This window comes from Arvicola amphibius, chromosome 4 (genome assembly GCF_903992535.2).
Source record: "Arvicola amphibius chromosome 4, mArvAmp1.2, whole genome shotgun sequence".
NCBI lineage: Eukaryota > Metazoa > Chordata > Mammalia > Rodentia > Cricetidae > Arvicola > Arvicola amphibius.
The window spans coordinates 95,638,271-95,654,020 of record NC_052050.1 but is presented as its reverse complement, the minus strand read 5'-3'; the positions used below and the strand labels follow the sequence as shown (position 1 = coordinate 95,654,020).

The window sequence follows — 15,750 nt, the reverse complement described above, 5'->3', positions numbered from 1 at the left end:
TGCATTTATTGTTCTATATGTAACTGATTTGTTAATTCCGCTATCACATACCATTTCACCCACAGCTTGGTTTGAAATAAATCTCCTGCTCGTACATAAATGGATGAGGCACAATGAACACGCAGGGATTTGTTCTGGATCGCAGAACTGGTGTTGCCCAAGCAGAAGGATTTTTTTCACCCAAAACATCCCATTTTGAAAGGCAGAACAAAACCCACACTCGTTACCCATGCACAGGAATATTCTCAAATCATTCATCTGTGTGGGGCTGAGCAAGAATGAAGCTTTGGTCTCACTAACTGCCCCACTGTTCCCACTTCCTGTGGAACCTAGCGTGTTTCTCTCCTGTGTTACAAATGGCAGGGTTAACACAGCAGATGCATGGTGGGTGCTTCTAGGCTGTGGGGGTTGCAGTCCCACACTTTCTGTGGAAGAGGTCCTTGTGATCTCTCTGACTTACAGGTATCGACAGACCTCCCCCAGGCAAAATTTTTGTAACATTTCATTTCAACAAAATGGAAATGAATCTCCATCTTGGAGTGTTTAACTTGGCAGCACTGTAGCCGATATTTGCAAAAGTGCTCTATGTTGTTGGAGGGAACATAGAAGCTGGAATCTATTTTAATTTAGATGGAGCCATTTGCCATAATCTCTTAGTTTGACAAAATCAGTACCAATGTCAACTTGGTTTTATTTATTTTTATCCCCCAGGAAGCCAAGGGGGAAAAAAGAAACCAAATAGTTTATATAAATAATGATTTTATCGAGTGCATATATATACAGTAAAGGTTCAATTGTTAAATCATTCATGATCTATCTAACAGCTGGCCGGAACAGTGAGCTCGATGGATTGCCTCTCAAGGTAGGAAGCAGGGCAAGTGAGATAAATTAGCTGCCTTATGCTGGGCTGGATTTCCCATGGTTCTCTGGGGCTGCTACAGCTCTTGAGTTTGAGGTCCTTAGAGGGGGGCTGGCAGTGACTCACAAGACAGGTATGAGATGCAGATGCAAGTGTTCATTTCACATCCAGCCGTCACTGTGAGGGGAGCTGTTCTGTCTGTCAGGGTTTGAGGCTAGCTGCCTCTCAGTGGCAGCATTTAACTTAAAACACAACAAAAATCCCCGCAAAAGCAAAAACTGAGTCTAAGCCTCTCATCAACACCCAAAGCAAACCTGGAGGACAGGTGCCCTCTGCAGCTGCTGATCTCACACCTGCTTCAGCGGCTGGCATCCCGGGGCCCTGTTACAGACAGGCTGAAGGAGGGCCATTTGGAAAGTGTCCAGTCGTCCAGTCAGCACACACACACACCTTCCTAATTAGGTTCTGGGGGAAGTCAGTCTGTTTTTTTGGGTAGCGGTTTTGACTCCAGAAGTCTGGAAAAAACTTACATCGTCATTTCTTTAATGCCCACATATAAGCAAGTGTCCAAGACGACTGTCAGCGGCATCCCGGCTACCGCACAAAGAGATCATGCTGCCTATAACTATAACCCCAGCCTTTTCTCTATGTTACGGGAAGGTGCTGTGAGGATTTTGTGATACCAGTGATGGGAACCAGGGCGTGTTAGTGGGAACTAGGACACTGGAGTTGGAGGTGATGGCTGTGTGGGAGGCTGGGGTGGAGGGGCGGAGTACACAAGCGTGCAGAGGCTAGGTAAGCTTCAGGTGTCATTCCATGGGTGTTTTGCGTTTTTAGGACAGGGTCTCTCACAGGGTTGGGACTAGTCAACACCACCACCAAACTGGGCTTCCAGCAAATTCTCTGAATCTGCCTCTCTCCTGATTCACCCCAACCCTGGTATCATAGCATGTGCCAACATGTCCAGCTTTCCTTACATGTGAGTTCGGGTCTGAGCTCAGGTTCTCAAGCTTGCATGGAAGACACTTACCACTGGGCTACCTTCCCAGCTCTTTCTTGTTTTTACACAGAAAGAAATTAGGTAGCAAAAACCTGCATGGCATGAAGATAAAACCCAAGATTGATGCAATGTATGTGTGCAGTTGGGGTGTTTGGGCCTAAAGCTGCATTTCCTTGTGGGTGTGCTCACATTCTCTGTAGCCCTACATTGGCCTGTGGTGGCTTTTATCTATAATTGATAACATGATTTAGGGAAAGTTCCATTAGCAATAAAGCAAATGTTTAAAGTCTTGGGTGGATATAACTCTCACAGGTTCCCTTTCCTTCCACCAGAGACAAGCTCCTCCTCCTCCAGACAGCCTTATCCTGGGTGGGGGAATTTGCTTCTGAGGAGGGGGCGGGGACCCTTACTTGCATTCATGTCTCTTTGATCAGAATATCCATGCAGAGAGGCCCTGGAATCTCTCTTCCAGCTCTTGAAATACACATCTCTCATCCCTAGTCCGTTGTTGCTCTTCTACAGGTCTGCAGACCTGGGGGCCTCTGGGTTAGCTGCACACTTGGCTTAATTTGCAAATCTCAATCTGCCAGAATTGTATGCCGATGCCATGATATCACACTGCCCTCCCTTGCCCTTCAGAAACCGGACGTGTTTTTAAGTTTTCACCTCTAGAACATGTATAGGCAGAGATCTGACCAGAGAATACTGGGAATGGCCCAATCCCTTACTATTTTTAAATTCATTGTAGTTTTGCGAAGCAGAGAAGTGCAGAACAGCACTTAAAATATAAACTTCTCAACATAAGCTTCTCAAACTACTGAAGGATTTCTCTGCTAGCCCTGTCGGGGCTGGAGAATGGGTGGGCATTGTCAAGGAGCTGAGCATATGAGCTACACCAGGCAGTTGATCCTCTTAAGCAAAGGTGAGCATTAAAAAGTGCTTCCTCTCAATACTATCACAGGCCCTGGTGTTTCCAGGGGATTTCCCCAGCACAGCTGCCTCACCGCTTTTCCCAAGCCCCTCATCTCAGCCCTGTTCTCCGGCTTTGTGTGTGCTGGAATCCCAGGGCAGCATAGTTTATTGTTTTAATATCTGTCTGACACAAAGCAAGCGCATCCTCCAGTGACTCCTTATCTGTCATATGTATTTCTGTGAGAGAAATATCAAGACAAATAAGATGTTTGGGGGCACACCACAGGATGGGAGCGTTGCAACTGGCAGTCTTTTGCAGAAGCAGACCCCCATTTGAAAAAGACAAAAGCCACTGTTCTGCATTGAGATTAATAACCAAATGAAGGATGCAAGACAGTAGTCACTTGAAAAAAGGCTGCTGGCTGCTAAGCCCTTCCCTTCAAAGATCTGGGGGTATAGCAGGGAACGGTGGCACATATCCATCACCCCACCTCTCTGAGAGCTGAAGCAGGAAGATGGAAAGTTTGAAGCTGGCCTGAGTTACGTTGTGGGCCATGTCTCAAAGTTAAGGAAGAAGCAGCAGTATTCAGATACTCAGGTAGTCACCTGTTTTATTTTCTAGGGAGATAAAATAATCACCACCCTCCAGGAGAAGAAGGTGCCATGACAGTGACTCAGCCAGAGGAAGCCCGGCTCAGACGTTGATGGAGCTGGGGTGATAGCAGTGGGGAGCAGAAATGCCAGTGAATTTGTTTACTAAATATTTTACCTTTATATTTAAATTTATATTATAAATTAAATATTTTAATATTTTGCAGTTTTGTATATGTGTGTGGATATGTGTGCACATTTGGTTCCCTGCTGGGGCCAGAGGCCTCCGATCCACTTGGAACTACAGTAATAGGCAGCTGAGAGTCTCCTCATGTGGGTGCTAGGAACTGAACTTGAGTTCTCTGCAAAAGCAATATGTACTCTTAACCACTGAGCCATCGCTTCCATCCATGAATCTGTTCTTAAAATCTGGCATCCAGAGATAATACTTTAATTTAACCACTTCAATAATTATCTCATCATGAATCAGATCCAAGTATGCTCCATAAATATATGACTATGTCACAACTAAAAGTACTATTCTCTATAGAGTTTTGTGCCAAAAGGTTAATATCCTTCCTTCTTTCTTTCTTTCCTTCCTTCCTTCCTTCCTTTGTTTATCTTTTTTCTTTCTAACTTTCTACCTATAGCTATATCTAGATAGACAGACAAATAGAGAAATTTAAGTCATCACTAAGTGAATATAAACTAAATAAGGAAATTAAACACTAAGCAGTGATGTTTAAGGCCCTGGGAAAGCAGGGTAGTGAGTAAGAAGACAGAATTTTACTGATGGATAAACCTGGAGCTAAGCGCACAGCCAGCAAGTCCCAGCACCCTTTCTGCCTCTGCCCCTTCCCCAAGGACTGGGGTTACAGATGCATATGTGGCAGTGACTAACATTTGAGATGATTGCTGAAGATTTGAACTGAGGTCCTCATGCTTTCTCGGCAAATACTCTTACCCTCTGAGCCTCCTCAGCCCATGCTTGTTTTGAAATGTGATACATTTATACAAAACGTTAGTTACCCAAAAATGACGATTAAAAGATTTTTCCCTCTCTTCTCAGGTAGCGAGTTGATGTGCTTTGCCTTTGCAAGTAAGTGAAAGAAATGAGAATGGGATTGGTAACTGAGTGCCCTCGAAGCTTGTCTGGCTGCAGATTATTCTTGTAAATAAGATATTCCCGAGACTCAGCTCTTCACGTATGAACAGGTGTACATTCCCTGGTGATCCGTAGAGTGGTCCAGCCCCTGTCCAAAGCTGGAAGAACACAGAGGTTGGCAGGGTGGCCCTGGCTGGGCTTCTGGAGAGCTGTGCTGTGAGTGACCAAGCTGCTTCCCCAAATCATGGAATGAGCATGAGAAAGAGGATTGTGGTCCAAGGAGAGATGCAAGCCAGCTTGTCTAGGGGTCCAGAAAACATTCCCTGATCTGCTATGCTTAGGAGCCCAATGCGAGATTGTTTCCATCCTCTAGGGATCAAGTTTAAAAGGGTAGTTAGCAAGAAAAACACTGGGAGTCAGAATATGCGGGGAAAAGACCCTGCAAATGTCGTGGCAGTTTCCTTAATCCATTTGAATCTAAATTTCCTGGTGAGATAAGATGGTATTATAATAACTGTAGTGTTTTTCTGAGAATTGTAGGAGAATGATCATAAAAAGGGTTTAGCAATGCCCTGAAATATAGTAAGTAAATAGCCACGTCTCACTGCTTCAGGCCTAGCAGTAGGTACAGCCAAGTAGGACTGTTACTCTGGGGGAAAGCAAGAACTTAGGAGGGACTCCCCCGCTCCCCAAATTCAGTAATCGATTGCTTTAAAATCAATTTTCTGAAAAAGTAACCCATGGCAAACAATTAAAGCGTCCATGAAAACACATCATGCTGAGGTATTAACACTGGACTCAGTTGGCAGAAGAGAAAGCGAATGCCCTTCTTGTGGCAAATTTCAATATTCCTTGTCCCTGGCTCTTTCCCACTCATCTTCAAATGTAGCAGTATTAAATTAAAGCATTATCAATTCATTTCATCCTCTTCGGCTAGGGGCTCTTTGCATTTTGTCTGAGGTTTGCACGCTTCCCTTCTGTATCCTTGTTCTCAAGGATCTCATGCAGCTCCTCCAGATATGTTATGGGAAAGCAGCTCAGAGGCAACCAGGACGCTCTCCAGCACTGGCAACAAGACAGAAAGCCAGTTCTGTCAACCGACATGTCAGGAACACGGTGGCCCTCATGTGCTCTATCTGTTGATTCTTTCTATACTGAGGAGAGAGAGGCAGCTGGGAGTTCATTTTTGTTCTCACTTTAGTTACAGAAGCAACAGCAGCCCCACTTGTGGCCTGAGACTACAGTTGGGGCAGCTTTGATTGGTGCCTGTTTCTGCCAGGTAATTTATTGTTTTGGGGGGTTACGCAGTCGCTTCCATAAAACCGGAGGTCAATATATCAATTAAAGGCATTCCATGACCACTTGCCCTTGAGATTCATAGAACTGAATAAAGTAGGCAATGATTCTACAGTTTGATAACATCAAGGATTCTGGATATCTGCATCTAATTGCTTAGTTGTCTATGGAATAGGACTTCAGGTAAAACTGTCTCCTTAATGTTCATCTTTACTGTTTGTCCCACATAGCTGCAAGGATCAGCTGTGGTTCCCTTAGAATGATGAAAGCATCCATGTGTGTATTGGCAACAGATGAAGCTACACAGACATTTCTGCAGAAGCATGCATCTGCAACGCTCTTCAGCTGGGTGCTTCTCTGTTCAGGTGCTTGCTGCCCACTGAAACGCCTCCTTCTGCTCCAGAGCCCATTGCTGAAATCCTGATGTTCAGGGAATGTTTGGAGAAGGGGTTTTGGAGAAGTGGTTAAGTTTGGGTGAAGGGGACCCCAGAAAAGGATTGGTTAGAAAAAGACCTACGTGCTAACTCCTACTTACTCGCTTTGCCACATGAGGGTTAAGAAGGTGGTCATCTGAAAACTAGGGCAAGAGTCATTATCAGAGGCCAACCATGATGGCACCTTGATCTTAGATGTCACCTTCCTGAATATGAGAGAATAATCTGTTGCCTGGGCTGCCCAATTTATGGCATTTTGCTATGGTATTACACTAAGGGCTTCCTTGTAGAGATTTTAAAAATCTGCAAAGAAATTTAAATCTGGAAATATGAGAAAAGACAGATATATCTGCCTATACAATTAAAAATATGTAATGGCATGTGAGTAATATATTAAAAAATAACTACACAATCAATATGAATGCTTGTCACAAACTGCAGTAATGAACAATGAAAAGAATTGGAATTCATAAGAGGTTAAGTACAATCGGCAAGTAAATGCATAAAAGACGTGTTTATAATGAGGAAGAGACTCATGCAAAAGATGCTTTCTTTTATTTGTATTATTTGCAACATTGATAAGACCCAAAGCATGTCATTACAGTGGAGCAGGTTGAGATGGGCTCAGAATCCCATGACTGGAGCTAAAGATGAGGACTCAGAAGCATGTGTAATGCTTGTACAAGGCTGCTATATGTCTACCACAGTCTTAGTGGGGGATGCAGAAAGTGTGGCTTGGTGTGTCAGGATCTGAGTGATGGTTTCCCTGAAACAGCTTGGTGATGTCAAAGAGGCTTCAGGGGTGATGGTCACAGAATGTCAAATAAACCCCAATGTGATGATGCAGAATATGCGTATAGTGTGATTATGAGTACTTGTCTCTACGTGAAACCACAGGACAGCTTTCCTTGCCTGTTGCAGAGTATAGTCTTCACATTACTTGGGAGGAAAAAAGAATGATCCAGGAGGCCACGTAGGCCACAGGTTTGTAGAAGGACATTGTTCCAAGCAAATGTGGGTTTGCTTCCACATGTAAAATTTCAGTTTTTAAAAAGAAAATTTATTCATAGGCTTACAAACAAACAAAGCTGATAGCATTTACTGTCATATACAAAAGAGTCAACCAAAAGCCATGACTCTACTTGCTCACCCATATCATGAGTGGGTTTTTCCCTTTGTCGAAGCAGTGTTTGCCTTCCCTATAGCATCGCTTTTGTCTCTAGCACTTGGAGCTACCTGCCCTTTCTCTTCTGCCTGAAGCTGAACCTGGTGTTAATGAGCCACGTGTCGAGACAGGCTAGGCATCAAGTTGGTCACCAGCCTGGCCCATCTCAAAACTTCTCTAAAAGGAACTTATGTCTAACAGCATTCTTAGTAAATATGTTACTTCTGTATGAACAAATTCTACCTAAATTCTTGATGTTTTGCTCTGACTTTCAGTTTGGTATAGAACGTATAAGGCATATCTGCTTTCCGAGAGTTGTTTATTGGGGCATATGGAAGCCTCTACAATGTCTCTGACACTTTGAAGTCAGCATGAAGTGTGGGGTCAGATGGGAAGAGCAAAAGGGACTGGGTTGTACTGACAGGCAGTCCCAAGTGAAAGATTTCTCCCTTAACGCTGTTAATAGCCTGGGTTCCATCAGGAAGATTTACTTAGAAGAGGAAACATTATGCAAAAGTGCATCTTAAAAAGCAAATGACTTCAGTTGGAATTATTTTCATTACAGACTCATCCAGCAGGGTTTCCTTAAAAGCTGTCTCCCCTACTGAATGTAAGGGTGTTATTGACAGATGATTATCTATTGGCTAAGAATATGGACAATTTAATTTGAAAACATTTAAGGCTAATTTAAAAATGGAGAGAAACTCTATTGAGAATTCTGTAGACTTATACCCCATTTAAATTGGTTTTTTTGTTTTTTGATATCTAGTTTCTTGAGTTATATATTTTTTATATTAATCCTCTATCAGATGTATCATTGATATAAATATTTTCCCTTTCTATAAGCTGCCCCTTTGCCCAAATAATGGTGTCCCTTGCCATGTAGGAGCTTCTCAATATCATAAGGTCCCATTTATTGATTGCTGTTCTTACTGCCTGTACTATTAGTGTTCTATTCAGAAAGTCTTTTCCTGGGCCAGCATGTTCAAGTCTATCCCCTGCTTTCTCTTCTACCAGGTTCAGTGTGTCTGGTTTTATTGAGGTCTTTGATCTATTTGGACTTCAGTTTTGTGCACAGTGATAAGTATGTATCTATTTGTATTCTTCTCTATGATGATACCCATTTTGACCAGGACCAGTTGTTGAAGATTGAAGATGCTATCCTTTTTTTTTTCAGTGTGTATTTATGGCCTCTTTAGAAAAATCAGGTGTCTATAGGTGTGTGAATATATGTCTGGAACTTCAGTTTGATTACATTGATCAACAAACCTGTCTGTTCTTATGCCATCACCATGTTGTTTTTATTACTATAGCTCTGTAGTATACTTGAAATTGTATGATCTGAGAAACACTTAAAGAAATGCTCAATATCGTTAGCCATCAAAGAAATGTAAAACAAAACTACTATGAGATTTCATCTTCTGTCAGAGTAGTCAAGATAGTCAAAACAAGTGTCAGCTCACACTGGTGAGGATGTGGAATAAATACTCACTCGTTGGTGGGAGTGAAAACTCATATAATCCCTGTGGAGGCAGTTTCTCAGAAGGATGGGAATTGATCAACCTCAAGATACAACTATACCACTCTATAGCGTATCCCCAAAGGATGCTTCAACCTATCACAAAGTCACTTGTTCAACCGTAATAATTGCTGCTCTGTCCACAACAGCCAGGACCTGAAAACAACCTAGATGTCCCTCAACAGAAGAGCAGATGAAATAAATGTGAAAAATTTATACAATGGAGTATTAGTCATTCATTAAAAAATAATATAATGGCTAATAAATGAAACTAGAAAAAAAGTCATCCTGAGAGAGGTATTCTAGACCAGAAAGACAAATATGGTATGTATTTGCTTTTATGTGGGTAATATGTTAAACCAATTAAAACAAAGCCACAGTCTGTAGAAGCACATAGGATAAGGAACTAGATGGAAGAGATAGATCCCCTTGGGAAAAGGAATAGAATAGATAATTATGGATGAACGAGGGCAGGGGCTGGGGTGTGACTATTAAGAGGGGAGGGGGCAGAGGAGGTTGTGAGAGGGAATACAGAGGAGACAGGTAAGACTAAGGGGAATTTGAGCGGTAGCATTGAAATAATACAGCAAACTTCCTAAAATATACACATATATGAAGACAATCTAAATGAAATCAGCAAATAATGGGAGATACAGAGCCCCAATTGTTCATCTCTTGTTACCAAAGAAGTTTCTAGTATTTGCATTGGATTTATTTCTCATTGAGTTTCTGGTCAATGGGGCCCCCTTGGGAATCCAAGACTATAAATAGGTTGCTCTCCACAAACTGACAGCAAGACTCCATTGCTGAAGACAGCACCTACACAACTCACAGAACATGGAAATGTCAATCTGGTGCCTACAAAGAGCCTCTGCCCCTGTGTTCTAGTATATTTAGTACAGGAGAATACTCTGTATGCTACCAAATGAGAAACATAAAGGCTCAGCCTGTCACAGATGCTTTGATTTAATGTGGTATACCATCTGCAAGACGTGCTAGAGCAGTGGTGGTGAACAGATTATAGGAGTCATCAATAAGGCCACGTCATTAGATGGAACCCATACCAGCATTGCTTCGGTGAACAAGAACCTGAGACTAGATAGCACAGGGACCTAGGGTAAGCTAAATAATTCTGGTCTTAACAACACCAACAGTGATTAAATGACTCCTAATGATATTTTGCTATACTCATAGGCCAGTACCTTGTTCAGCCATCATCAGTAAAGCTTCCCACTGCAGTTGCTGGGAATATTCATACCCACATCCAGGTATTATGCAGAGACCTTGGAACACTCAGTACTAAAAGGGTTATTTCCACCAAATCCCCCCCCCCCCAGAGCTCAGGAAACCCCATGGAAGAGGAGGCAGAGAGTAGGATGGAGGATGCTAAGGAAACAAGGGCCTCTAAATCAACACAAGCAAAGCTCATATAAACTCACAGAGATGAAAGTAGCACACACGTGGCCTGCATGAGTCTGCACAAGGTCATCTCTACCTCTACCTCTACCTCTATCTCTATCTATATAAATAGAGATAGATACAGATAGATAGATAGATAGATAGATAGATAGATAGATAGATAGATGGATAGATGGATAGTTAGATAGATAGACCTAATGGTTTACAATTTAGTGTTTTTCTGGGATTCCTCAGAGATTGAGTGAGTCTCTGATTCTTCTTTCTTTTAGGCTCTTTTCCTTCTGTTGGTCTGTCCTATCAGACTTTGATATAATATTTTTTGTTTAATCTTATTATATTTTTATATGAAAAGTGAATGAACAGAATCTAGTCACTCAATGAATGAAAACCTAGCCCCCAGAACAAAGGTCATCGACAGAACTGTCACTCATACCTGCTGGGAGTGGGGAATCAGTTTTCTCCAGCAGAGTGACAGCTCCTGGAGGAGCCTCATGTGCAGGAGCAGCTGACCAGTACATAATGGGCTACATATGGGTCAGGGCTATTCATCTATTCATTCATTGTGTGTGTGTGTGTGTGTGTGTGTGTGTGTGTGTGTACATGTGTGTGTGTGCATGTGTGCGTGCGTGTGTGTGTGTGTGTGCACGTGTGCGTGTGTGTGTTCTTTAAGTTGGTTACAGTTTGGTAGTTTTTGTTCTTTTGTTTTCTATTTATGTTGTTTTTCTTGGTTTGGAGGAAGTTTGCTGTATTGAGTTTTTGCTTTTTTTATTTTTTTGAGAAAGAACTTAAAGTTGGGTAAATAGGGAAGAATAGAGGGTCTACAAGGACCTGGAGAGGGGAAGAACATGGTTAAAGTATATTTAAATTTAAAAATTGTTTTAAATAATAAAAATATAATAAAAAAGAGAAAATGGGAAGACCCTTCAGACTGACAAGCAGTATCAGAGGTTAGCTTACATGAGAACAATTCACAGTCTAAGTGCCGTATACAGTTTTGTTTTTTTTTTCCAGGAACACTACTGTCAGTAAAAAATGAGAAAAACTTGCATTCTCAATTTCCCTAAAACATTGCTTAGAAGTAAGAGAAAAGAAGACAAGGTTCCTAGAGAAAGACTCGGCATCATCAGCCGTCAGGGGCAAGGCTGGATGGGTGCTCCACCGTGTGAGAGCCTGGCCTGAAAGAAAGGGGCCTCACAGGTTGGCGATGGTTTGGGCAGAGCCTCAGCATGGCTCTAGAGAGCGTGTTTACACCTGGTAAGAAAGAGGAAACCCAGACGAATCTTGCCAAGGTGCCAGCTCTCTGCAAACAGCTGGATCAAAAAGCAATGAAGGGGAAAGGAAGCCTGGGCAGTGTGCCCAAGGGTCACAAATAACCTTTACACACCGCTATTAGCTAGTAGAGTTCCTCGCTATGACAAAACCCTCACCCAACTTGCCAATCCAAATAGCACTGCTTAAGATAAATACCCAGGGAAGAATCTTAGTGGAAGAAACTAGGTTGTGCTTTTTATAAAAAAAAAATAAAAAATGAAATTAGTTATTAATTGCTTCCTTTAAGACTGCTATAGAAAAGGGCATTGATTTTTAATATATTTGAAAATAATTGTTATGAACCTGAAGATTCAACAATTGGGGCAACAGATTAAAATATAATTAAACAACAGCATAGGAGAAGGCCATTATCATAATTTCTAAAGGTCACATGGCCAATCTGTGACAATAAAAAGTTGAAAATACGTAGGTGAGATGACTGATGTGACTTAAAATAGGAACTAGCTAAGCTTGTGCAATCATACACGTGAGGCGGTAATGTCACCACATAGTCTTAGTGCTGAAAAAGTCCTTCTGCATGGGCTTAGACACTTTCTGTAGAAGACAACGTGTAATAGCTTAGAATATCAGGCACCTATGAAGAATATATATATATTTAAATAATATAAATATAAAATGCACATTTTCTTTCTTTTATTTTGAAGAGAGGTTCTTACTATACAGCTATACGCCTGGCTGGTATCAAACTCACCTGCCTCCCTAGTTTCCTCATTCTGGGATCAAAGCCATGTGCCATCACATCTGGCGATAATACACATTTTCACTCAGATTGGTTTTACAGTCCTAATAAAATGGGTAAAGATAGAATCTGGTCTGTGGCTTTTGTTTGCTAACTCCTGACATCCTTTCCTCCATTAATTTATCAGAGTGTTTATATAATGTTTCTATGATGTATAAAACCTGCCTCCATCTTGCTTTAGAACTGCTAGACAGATCCAAATGAAATCTTCCTGAGGTGTGTCTGGTTCACTCCTTAAAAACGATGGAAGCACATCACACTAGGATACAGAGCCATTCTGCCCAATATGCTGTTTGCCCAGTGTGACTAATTAACGCCATGAATTCAAACCCTTATTGTCCTGTAAAATGGATATGTAGAGAACTTGTTCTGGGAGTTCTGTAGACCAACACTAACACCATGCATCAGCTCTTCTCCAGATAAGAAGAGAGATCAGGAAGAACCAAACCTGTCTATAAAGGCCCTGGAGTTGAGTAACTCCCTGTCCTCGGAGCCCTCCACTTCCTCTGTAAAACAAGCCATGTAGTACCTACCTGGAGCAGGCGTGAAGAAGGCTACCATTTACAGTGACTCACAAGGGACAGTTTGCTTCCATTTAGAAAGAACAACTTTTTTTTTTATCAGGGTTAGAATTTCTCGGGGCATGGAAATGTACACCCCTCATTGAAACAATTCAAACCTGGGTTTGAACGTGAATAGCTGCCCGGTCCACATACACTCAGTGTGGCCCAGGGCTGTCATTATCAGTGGGCCCCAGGTGACCTGTCTAGTTTGTCCCACTCTCTCATTTTGGGAATTGAGGTGTCAGGTTCTTCCCAGCCACGAGGATTCCCTTCTGCCTTCATTTTTGTGACTGTCATGAACTGCCATTTCCACTTTACCCTTCTTTATCCTGTTTGGAAGCCCAGTCCTTCCCGAGGACCTACAGACTAACTTTCGGGCATCAACAGTGAAGGAGACACATTTGCCAACTAGGGGACTCTACCAGGACTATATATAGTGCCTGTATTAAATAACAAATAAAGAATACTTACTAAGAGGAAAAAGGAAAAGACCCATAGGGCCTAGGTATGGCTTTAGTTATCCAGTCTGGTCTGGACATCAGGTAGGGTGCTTCCCAGGCCTTCTTTCTAAGCTTATGTTTCCTTTCCTGCCTCTGCCTCTCTGTTGACCATATTTACATATATGTGTATTTATATACATACATACAATTTAATCAGAACATTTTTGTATTGCTGCCTTCCAGTTAAATCGGAAGAACCTTAATTTATCTGCCTTCACTGTGAACTTCTGAGCCTTGAAAACTAGCCATCAATTGGTCATATTTCCTACAGTAAACCTTCCATGTACAAAGGGACAGCTCGAGACACCTACTACACTATGGGGAGACTTTTGGGTGACTTGCACACTTAAAATACTTTACCATTAATTGACAGAGCTGTGATTAATGCAGGCAATGGCCTTCTTTCCCACAACCTTCCTCACCAACCAATGCCCACGTACCATCCTGACAGTCAGTCATGACAGGCTTAAAGAAGAATGGGTAATACATATCAGGAATGTGGGCTTACTGCGAATGGGAGAAAACAGAGGGATTTAGGTACTAAGGCAATAAAAAAACAGGCATGTTTATGAAACTCCACTCCACCCTATGGAGAGGACACCATGAAGGAGATGAAAGGAGAGGTAGAGACTTACACGGCAAGGAGATGAGTGAACTCATATATACATATCACAAAACAAAAAGAGCCACAACTGTGGGCTTACTTGCAGAAGTATATACAAGTGAACTGGGGCCACTGTACATGGAAGATCCCTCCTGGTTGGCCTGGCACAACAGCACCGTGCCTACGAGAGAGAGAAAGAGAGAGAGAAAGAGATGGCGTCTGGTTTGGGGACAGCATACTATATCTGGGAGCATGGTAACATAAATAAGGAAGGCAGAGAAATGAAAACACATCTCAGAGCATGGGAAGCCAAAGAGACCAGAGGCAACCCACCCACTTCCACACCCCCACCAAATGCATGCCGTGCCATTTCACACAGGGTTAACTAAAGCGTCTAATTAGTGCTGTACAGCCCACTTTCATACCGGCAATGGGAGTGATATGGCATTCTCAAAGGGGATCTTAAGAAATAGCAGCAAACCCATTATTCATGCCCCTGTAAGCATCCCCGAGCATTTGATCCTACCCACCCCAAAAAAGGAAGTACAAGAGAGACCTTGGAAGGGAATTCGTATGAATGGGAGGAGAAAAAGAGAAGATAATGGAGGAACTGATAAAAAATATACACATGAAATGTCATAATGGAGGTCTTTATCATATGTAATTAATATATGCTATTTTAAACAATCTTTTAAAATATCAAGAAGAACCAGACAGTAAACTGGACGGAAACACCCCTTAGCTATGCAATCTTTATAAGTCATTGTGCCTTGCTAGGCTTCCGCGTTTCTATCTGAGAAACAGGGATAAATATACCTACCTTCCAAACGTGCCCATAGCAAGGGCTATCACGTAATAATTACTCCACAAATGGGAAGTACAGGTATTGATTTGTTTTGAGGCAATTTTTCCTACCCCTGCCCTAAATGTTTGTCTTGGTGGATGACTTCTTTAGGGGAAGGGTAGGAGAAAGGCAAGGCAGAAAAGAAAGCTATATGTTGTCGCTATAGCTCATCCTGGATGCATGCCCGACACCATGAGAGATGACTGCCTGCCTACTTGCTTCAGGTTGCATCCTAGGAGCTCCCTGCCTCCTGCTGTGGAGTGGGCTTAGCTGACCTGCAGACTGCCAGGCACTGCAGCGTGGGCTTGCCTCTGCCTGAGTTAAAGAACAGGGCAGCTGGCTCATCCCTGTAAAATGGAAATTTACAGCAGGGTAGAATAGGAGCCCTGAGACATTTCCTTCTGGGCCATGCTTTGAACCACCCACCCACATCAAGGAAGACTGCCCGAGGCCTCTTTGGAGTGTTGATTTGCCTCTGCTACTGCTGCTGAAGTCCAACACAAAGACTGCAGAGAATGAGCTGCATTTGGTGCACACGAGGTAAACCAATGAAGGGCGCTGGAAAGACCTTCCTGTGGTTTCTGTTGACTTCCCTGACTCGGCAGGGCTAACCTTTTTTACTTGATACTGCAGATGAATATCATCTTCCATGAAAGAAGTCTATCTCAGGGGCACACTTCAGGAGCAAAGCCATGCTGTGGAAGAGGTCTATCATCCTGTCCTCCAAGCTACCAAGGCCAACAGACATGTAGTCAAAACTCCCAAGGGTCATTTGGGTTCCAGAGACAATAAAGCTGATGTTCCTGCCTGCCCTGCACACCGTTCAACCTCTTCATGTTGTATCATGAGACATGATACATCCGAGAGA

At 42.5% G+C, this 15,750-nt stretch overlaps 1 protein-coding gene across 8 annotated transcripts in view; it reads right to left on the bottom strand.

Annotated features, from left to right (window-relative positions):
- Nucleotides 1-15,750, bottom strand: part of Rbfox1 (RNA binding fox-1 homolog 1) — a 365,001-nt gene that overhangs the window by 63,309 nt on the left and 285,942 nt on the right. For 5 of the 8 annotated variants that reach the window (XM_038326053.1, XM_038326057.1, XM_038326055.1 and 2 more), the window contains exon 8: nucleotides 14,139-14,219. The exons of the other annotated variants lie outside the window; for them this stretch is intronic. In XM_038326053.1, the coding sequence (XP_038181981.1) occupies nucleotides 14,139-14,219 (81 nt within the window). The remainder of the gene's footprint in view (nucleotides 1-14,138; nucleotides 14,220-15,750) is intronic. 8 annotated transcript variants of the gene reach the window in all.